The sequence below is a fragment of the Vitis riparia genome, chromosome 6, assembly GCF_004353265.1.
Source record: "Vitis riparia cultivar Riparia Gloire de Montpellier isolate 1030 chromosome 6, EGFV_Vit.rip_1.0, whole genome shotgun sequence".
In the NCBI taxonomy this organism is placed as follows: Eukaryota; Viridiplantae; Streptophyta; class Magnoliopsida; order Vitales; family Vitaceae; genus Vitis; species Vitis riparia.
Window position 1 is genome coordinate 1,727,693 of NC_048436.1, and position 8,388 is coordinate 1,736,080.

At 41.8% G+C, this 8,388-nt stretch overlaps 2 protein-coding genes across 3 annotated transcripts; one reads left to right on the forward strand and one right to left on the reverse strand.

The window, feature by feature from the left end:
- LOC117916627 (protein ADP-ribosyltransferase PARP3-like) lies at positions 1-5,036 on the forward strand. 2 transcript variants are annotated; one of them, XM_034832750.1, is made up of 18 exons: positions 1-149; positions 570-868; positions 952-1,147; positions 1,249-1,362; positions 1,438-1,495; positions 1,582-1,651; positions 2,018-2,192; positions 2,302-2,435; positions 2,520-2,757; positions 2,867-2,994; positions 3,091-3,167; positions 3,266-3,426; positions 3,511-3,720; positions 3,825-3,927; positions 4,018-4,100; positions 4,188-4,331; positions 4,424-4,606; positions 4,711-5,036. In XM_034832750.1, the coding sequence occupies exons 1-18, from the start codon at positions 78-80 to the stop codon at positions 4,777-4,779; spliced, it is 2,514 nt and encodes an 837-aa protein (XP_034688641.1). In that variant the 5' UTR covers positions 1-77; the 3' UTR covers positions 4,780-5,036. The 2 variants fall into 2 exon arrangements, with proteins under 2 accessions (XP_034688641.1, XP_034688642.1); XM_034832751.1 differs by lacking the exon at positions 1-149 and adding an exon at positions 211-325.
- Positions 5,037-6,272: 1,236 nt separating this feature from the next.
- On the reverse strand, positions 6,273-8,181 carry LOC117916628 (beta-1,6-galactosyltransferase GALT29A-like). Its single transcript, XM_034832753.1, has one exon. It carries the CDS (start codon positions 7,769-7,771, stop codon positions 6,602-6,604), a length of 1,170 nt encoding a protein of 389 aa, XP_034688644.1. The 5' UTR covers positions 7,772-8,181; the 3' UTR covers positions 6,273-6,601.
- Between the last annotated feature and the right edge of the window lie 207 nt (positions 8,182-8,388).

Sequence of the window (8,388 nt, forward strand, 5' to 3'; positions counted from 1 at the left end):
CAGCTGTCATAATGCAAGGCTGTGAATATTACCCAGTTGGCCACGTGGCATGCCTCCACTTCCATGCATGCTGACACATGGTGTTTCCTGGGCAAGACACAGGAGTCGAGCCGTTTTTACAAAAACTATCTACGTGTCCATCCATGGAGGTTTGTCATCACTCTACCTTCATCACCTTTCTACTAGTTATATTCCTGTTTATCTACAGCTGCAATCTTGGAGTCCTGAAACTTTGGTCATCTGTTTCGTTTCTTGGAAAATATTATTCACCCCATTTTCTTTCTGGAGAGACCAAAAGAATAAACACCCACCTCAGAAGATGGAGGTTTGTTCTCCTTTTTTAGTCTTGTTTGCCCCAAATGATGAGTGTTTTACAAGCTTTCTTTGGTTTTTACTAATGTTGACAATTTTAACTTATTTTCATTTTTATTATTATTACCTAACTAAGAGAGGTGTGTTATTGAGATGGGGAGGGTTTGTGGGAGGTTTACCAGCCAAAAGAAAGATAAAGGTATATTATTTCTATGAACAATCACGTCTTAAATGGTGGGTGCTGTGGAAACGTGAAGGTTCATGAAACAAGGCCCCAAGCTCATGCAAATGCTGAGGAGGAGAAAGCAGGAGGGAAGAAGCAGAAGGCAGAGAACGAGACACATGAAGCTGAGCAAGCCCAGAAGAAGGCCAAGCCCGAAAAGGAGGACAAGGACAATGGACAGCAAAATGGGAAATCTGCAGCTGAGATTGCTAAAGAGTTTGAGCAGTTCTGTAAAGCTACCAGTCAGCACCTGTCCATCAAGCAGATGAGGGAAATCTTGGAAGCTAATGGGCAGGACCATTCTGGGTCTGATGATGCTGTTGTCCCCAGATGGTTAGTTATCTTCCTGTCTCTACCATGCAAAAGCTTTATTCCACGGAGTACTTGTTGATTCTCTAAATCTCATGTTTGGACAGCCAAGACATGATGTTTTATGGGGCACTGGAGAAATGCCCATCCTGTGATAACACTTTGGAGTGCACTGGCGACAACTATGTCTGCACTGGAGCCTTTAGTGAATGGTCTTCATGCACCTACAGCACAAGGGACCCTGTGAGGAGGGAAGAACCAGTCAAATTACCCGACTCGGTCAGGGAGTCCTCTGCTTTTGAGGTGATCATCAGCCTAATCCATCTTGGTTTCAGCATTGATTAGCCCAATGAGTTCAGGGATTTCAATATTTCATTGAACCTTCTTTCTCTTTACTCTCATAGTTGATAAAGAACCATCAGGAACAGGGTAACTTCCCTCGCAGGAATTTAAATCCTACGGGCAAACCTTTCACTGGAATGCTGATTTGTCTCTCGGGTCGTCTTTCTAGAACACATGTAAGTAGTCCCCTCTGCATATTCTTTGGGCATGATACAATGTCTGTATGATATAATGTTTTGTTTTGTTATAAGCATTACTGGAGAACAAAGATTGAAGAACATGGAGGGAAGTTTGCCAACTCTGTCCTTGGTAATTTTGTCTACTCTTTAGTGACATTTCAATTGATATTTGTTCACTGGTTTTTATTACGTGCACTGTTTTGACCATCTCTGCAGGTGCGACTTGTCTGGTTGTCTCGCCTGCTGAGCGAGAGCGGGGTGGCTCTTCCAAAGTTGTGGAAGCAATGTCGGTATTAAGATGTTTAACCATATATATGCATCCAGTATTAAAATCTTGTCCAAAGTTGTAAAAGCAATGGCATTATCGTTTTGTACACATCTGCACAGGCAGTCATATGCATGCATATAAAAGACATGTTTATTCTACTAGATCATGAAATATTGTTGTTGCTATGGAATCTGTATGTGCATAAAACAATTACTTTTTCTGAGTCCTCACCTATCAAATTTTTAAGTGTTGATAGTTGGTAGTTGGTTCCCTCTCAAACTGTCTGTTAGTTTGGTGTAAATTTTCCATGGAAACCCACAGGCCATATGGTCCTCATTGCTGATACAGTGCTTGAGATTTAAATACCATTTAAAATTGAAACAGGGAGAGGGGCATACCGGTGGTAAGGGAAGCTTGGTTGAGTGACAGCATTGAGAAACAAGAAGCTCAGCCTCTGGAAGCTTATGATGTTGTCAGTGACCTGTCTGTTGAGGGCAAAGGAATTCCATGGGATAAACAGGATCCCAGTGAAGAGGCACTGGAGTCTATTTCAGCAGAAGTAATTTCTCTCAACTAGTTACATGTTAGGAAACATTTAGAAATTTCATCCATTCCATATGGAGAGTGAATTCCAGGATTTTTAGTAATGACTTGATCTGTGGGTGCAGATCAAGCTATATGGGAAGAGAGGCGTATACAAGGATTCCAAGTTGCAGGAGCAAGGAGGAAAGATCTTTGAGAAAGATGGGATACTGTACAACTGTGCCTTTTCCATTTGCGACCAAGGCAGAGGAGTGAATGAGTAACCAATATAAACCCCCTTTTTGGTTAACATTGTTTTCTATTATATGACTTTGCGTTCAATTTCTAAGTTAAATTGGTTCAGCTACTGTATTCTGCAACTGATCATCGTTCCGGAGAACCAATTGCATCTGTACTACAAGAAAGGGAGAGTTGGTGATGACCCCAGAGCAGAGGAAAGGGTGGAAGAATGGCAGAATGTGGATGCTGCTGTGAAGGAGTTCGTTAGACTTTTTGAGGAACTAACTGGTAATGAGTTTGAACCATGGGAGAGAGAGAGAAAGTTTCAGAAGAAGCTATTAAAGTTATACCCAATTGACATGGTATAATGTTTTGTGTCCCTTAGCAGTGTAGTTTTTTAGCTTCAGCAGAGGGCGTATTGCCCTCATCTCAAAAGTGTTGCACTAATATGGGGCCTTTTTTATTGAATAGGATGATGGTGTTGATGTGAGGTATGGAGGGCTTGGCCTTCGGCAGCAAGGGGTAGCAGTCGCACACTGTAAACTTGAGCCATTGGTTGCAAATTTCATGAAGGTTTTGTGCAGTCAGGAGATCTATAGGTATGATCCCACTCTAGATTGTTCCTGGTTTTTCCCTTCATTTCTGTTTTGAAAGGGTTGCTATGGTCAGTGGCATATCATTATTTCTGAACCCAGATATGCTATGATGGAGATGGGCCTAGATTCCCCTGACCTGCCAATGGGGATGCTCTCTAATATCCACTTGAAAAGATGTAAGAACTCCCAAACCCCACCCCACCGCATCCTTCCTCTCCGTTTTTACCTCCTGTGGTCCTTTCTCAATATTCACAAGATTATCTCATGTCATCAGGTGAGGAGGTTCTCCTAAACTTCATAGAAACTGTGAAATCAATAAAAGAGATGGAGATAAAGGCCAAGGCTACTTGGTCAGATTTCAGCCAGAGATGGTTTACTCTCTTGCACTCAACTAGACCTTTCATCTTTAGAGATCATCGAGAGATTGCAGATCATGTGAGGAAACTAGGCTTATTACCAAGTCACATATGACATCATGATTCCCTCACCTCTCTATTAACTAGTCCTCTTGACTTGTAGGCTGCAGCTGCACTGGAGACTGTTCGAGACATAACAGTAGCTTCACACCTTGTTGGAGATTTGACTGGCTCTACTCTTGATGACCCATTGTTTGATCGGTATAAGAAACTAGGTTGCTCAATATCCCCACTGGAGAAAGACACTGATGACTATAGGATGATCCTCAAATACCTGGAGAAAACTTATGAACCTGTCAAAGTTGGTGAAATTGTAAGTTCTACCTTTACTCTAATGCAAGATAGTCAAATTCCTTTGTCCCCAACAGTCATGACCCTCTTTCCATTTTTGTGGTTTTGGTGATCTCTGTTTTCCAGAGCTATGGAGTGTCAGTTGACAACATATTTGCTGTTGAACCGAGCGCATGCCCTTCCCATGATGAAATGAAGAAGTTGCCAAGCAAAGTCCTGTTATGGTGTGGTAAGATTCTGCATTTTGGTTCATATTACTGTTTCCTTGTATTTCATTTTGGCATTATTTAGTCTTCAATATCTATTTATTCTCTATCAGGCACCCGAAGCTCAAATTTGATGAGGCACTTGAATAAAGGGTTCTTGCCAGCGATATGTTCTCTCCCAGTCCCAGGTTATATGGTATTTATCAGTGATCAGAAACTAAAGCTTTCACTGCAACTGTAATTTTTCATAGTATATATGCTAAGTGTATGGGCTTTCTATCAGTTTGGCAGGGCAATTGTTTGTTCTGATGCTGCAGCTGAAGCTGCTAGATATGGGTTTACAGCTGTGGACAGGCCAGAAGGTTTCTTGGTTTTGGCTGTTGTTTCTCTGGGAGACCAAGTCACTGAGTATAAGAATCCACCTGAGGTATGTGAACTTGGTTGCCAAGCTTTAGAATGAACGAAATATTTTGCTCTCCCCATGGAATCCTGGAAAGCCTTACAAATTAATAAAAGCAGGAGACAAAGTCATTGGAAGAGAAGCAGCTAGGGGTGAAAGGTTTGGGGAGGAAAAAACCAGATGAAAATGAACACACTGTTTGGGAAGATGACGTCAAAGTACCTTGTGGACACCTGATCCCTTCAGAGTATAAAGACAGCCCTCTTGAATATAATGAGTACTGTGTCTATGATCCAAAGCAGGTAATTAGGTTCATGGCAGGTTTTGGTTCAATAAGCTATCCTACTCTCTGTAGGAGATATTCCAACTGAATTGGACTGAATTGGTTACACTTATGTACTTACAGGTGAGCATAAGGTTCCTGGTGGGAGTGAAGTATGAAGAGAGAGATGTTGAGATGGACACAGCAGAATGAAGAAGTTACATGGATGTGGTAAGGAAATGAAGCAGCACTAGAGCATAAAAGGGTTCTGTATGGATCTTTCCGTCTCCCATCTTTGTGGATGGCGAATTGGTGACCCCCTTTCAGTTTCCTTTGGAGGGGTTAACTTGTTATTTTGGTTTCGATCATCAAAACCCCTCTGCCTTTCACTTTATATCCTGAGCCCAGTAAATTGACTTGTTTTGTTGTTTATAATCATCAACATTCCTCTGGCTTCAGCTTTTACACAACACCATCTTCTAAATTTCTTTTGTTCAAATAATTGACAACTCATAGGAGATTGAATCTAAACATGATTTCACTGTCCTTGATGACCAATGATGGTTCACCCCAAAAGAGCTTTCAAGGGACCAGAATGGCTCCTCATATGGAGGTGATTTGAGAATGCTAAATGCTGCGAAGGGATGGTTCTTATTTGGACCTTACAGGAAGGGGTCGGGGATTTCAGAATATCTAATGCTAGTTGGGCGTGGGGGCTGGGCGGTTTGTTTGGTAGGGACGATGTTGGTAAATAACAAATTGCTACTGGGTATCTCAAATTAAGAGGGGCATTCATCTAATTATTCATTCGAGAATCAGTCTGAGTCTCTCAGGTGTCCAAGTCCCTCCACCTAGTAGCGGGCCAAGAAAGGAGTGTAAGGAGGCAGTAGGAGCTTACCTGGAGAGAGAAGAAATAACTAAAACCTTCAACTAGCAACCTGACGTCAGTAGAGAATGACTCAGAGCCAAGATTAACAGCAGCTACCTCATGACAACCTTGATGGCTGATGAGGACCCAAAACAAGCCAGAAAAATGTGGTGCTTCCCAAAGTATCTGAGGCAAGAGAATCAAGTGGAAGACGGGGGGAATCCTTCCTCCGCATAAAACACTAAATGAGCCCTATAATTGCATGGAACTCTTACACTTTTCATATTTTCTGCTACCTACTACTCAAAACCATCATATAATCCTGCTGAATACAAATTGTTTTTTTCTAGTTGGTTTAAGTTATGAAACTTAAAGGTAATCATATAAAAAAAACAGTTAACAAAAGGTTGAAACAGTTGATAAGCTGTACAAGAAGACAAAAGGCAATTAGTGAGAGGCAAGAAGCAATCATAATCAATTGATTAAATTCAAATTTCAGCACAAGCAATGAGCTAGTATACATTCTGCAGTAACTTATTTCCATTCTTGGTATGCATGTCATATACCAAACCATATGAACAGGTCATCACCTCTGAGGCAACACCCATCCACTGGGCCATACTCAGGTTCTCTTTAGTTCCCAAAAGGATCTCACTTCATCAAATTAAAAAATAACTAACATTACTTTATCAATGTATCTTGCATAAACAACCTTGCAGTTTCTATTACTGGTTCAGTAGGACTCCGAAAAGCTGCTAAAACCAGAAATGAGCGACTTTCTAACTTTGGCTAGTCCATGAATAGTAACTTCACCAAAAATGGGGGTTATAAACCTCCATACAAGAAACAAAGATACAAAATAGGTACCCATAAAACATTTAAAAAAGACAAGAGTTATATACATCAAAAGCTGGAGAAAATTAAGAAAAATTCAACCTGAAGAAAAACACCACAGAACCCAGGTCCTGAAATCATATCCCTAGATTCAGTTCTACATTGGGTGATGCCCCAAACTACCTTGGGTAGTACAGGGTTCCAAAATGAAACAGATTCTTCAACAGTTTTGTACCTTTCTATCTGTCTCGTGGAAAACTAGTAGAATTACATGAAAAGGAAAATAGGAACTTCACAAAACAATTTACCAAAACCACAAGCATAGAGAAAAATTCAATGATATATGAGCACAGGAGGGATGTTGAACTTGCTGGAAATGAATGGAATTACCTGGGGTCTCTCCACCAAATCACGATAAAAATCATACTCTGCCTCATAATCATGCAAAGGGAGCTCCGCCTTTTGAGTGGTGTGATAATGGTGCTTGGCTGATGCTGATTTCCCGAATCCGAATATACTGACTTTGTCGCAAATTCCCAAAGCAAGCATGACAGCCTGCATACCCGAAGAGTAATGGAACATAGCCCCATCATGGGCAGAGCTCCATTCGTCCACAGGCTTCTTCAACACCTCCACAAAGCGTTTCAGTGAGTAATACTTCACAATTCGGGCACACAGCATATCAAAGCGGGGATCAGTGATCAGCAAAGGCGCCTTGTGTGATGAATTGCAGAGTGCGTAGTCCAAGAAATGCAGGGGTTGGCAAATGTACATTATCATTGGAACATTCACCCCATATGGATGGCAAAAACATCCTTCTCTCCGGGCACACAGATGCAATATATTGCTATTTATAAAAGAAATGCTGGTTTTGGATCCTACATTGTGCTCAAATCTATCAAGTCTCGCGTTGTTCAGCCGAATCACAGCCTCGTGGCTATCAATCATCTCTCCATATTCACTTCTCAGCAAAATCCCACTATTCCCCACAACTGCACAGGAAGAATAACGCTTCCCCAATCCTACTAAACCATTGTGCTTATCGATTGGATGCTTCACTAAGCGAATCAAATCCGACATTATCTCCGGATGAAACCTCTTGTTTCTATACCAATCGTTCAAATTTCTCCGGAACTCCAACCAATACCGATAGAACTTGGGTGATCGGAGCTGGATAGGGACGCCTCTGGAGGACCTGGCATGGTCGTCGATGTGGTTGAACCGCCGCCACGACGCGAAGGTCCGGTACCGGCCTTGCCCGGCGAAATTGCCTTCCAACATCTGCTCAATCTCATGCTTGGACTGAGCCTCACTCAAGTCAACGGCGGCGATTCTGAGGAGGGTGGAGTTGAACACGGGCACCACCCGCCGGGGTCCGGCCAAATCGTCGGTTTCGAGGTGGAACGAGGCGAAGCCGCGGCGGAGCGCCACCCTGAAAGTGAGGGTACCGGCCGCGGCGATGAGCAGCAAGATGCTGAAGAGCGGCCGAACCGACCTTTTCATCGGCTCAACGAGGGTAAACGGCTAATGGGTATGCTAGAATCGATGAAAACAAAAGAAAAAACGGATGAAAGAAAGGATTTGGACTGGATTCATAGTGGGTGTGAAGATGTTTGCAGGCACAGAAGAATTTCGAAAAGCAGATTGCTGGGTGGTGGGACTAGGGAGTTGGGATTTTGAGGTGGCCACAACACTGCACAATGTTGGGCGTTGGGAGTGGGAGATTGGAGAGTGTTGAAATGCTGGTGAAATCCCTAGAGCTCTGGACCAGGTCACCAGGGTAACCGCTTGACTATTGGGTACCACCTATAATCGCTGGATTTCGATTTATTTATGCTGTTCTTGTTTTGGATCTACATCTCAACCTATAGAAATTGAAATAATATCTTCTTCTTTTCTTTTCTTTTCTCTCTCATGAATCTACATCTCAACCCTATAGAAATGGAAATAAGATCTTCAGTAACTGATTTAATCAATAAAAACAACTTTTGGAAAATATCTATAAATAATTAATTAATCATACTTATATTTTTTTATATTTATTTAATTTATTTAGGAAAAATCATTTTTTAACGATTTTTTCTAGTTTTATGGGATAAAGTAGATCTTCTCATACTCAC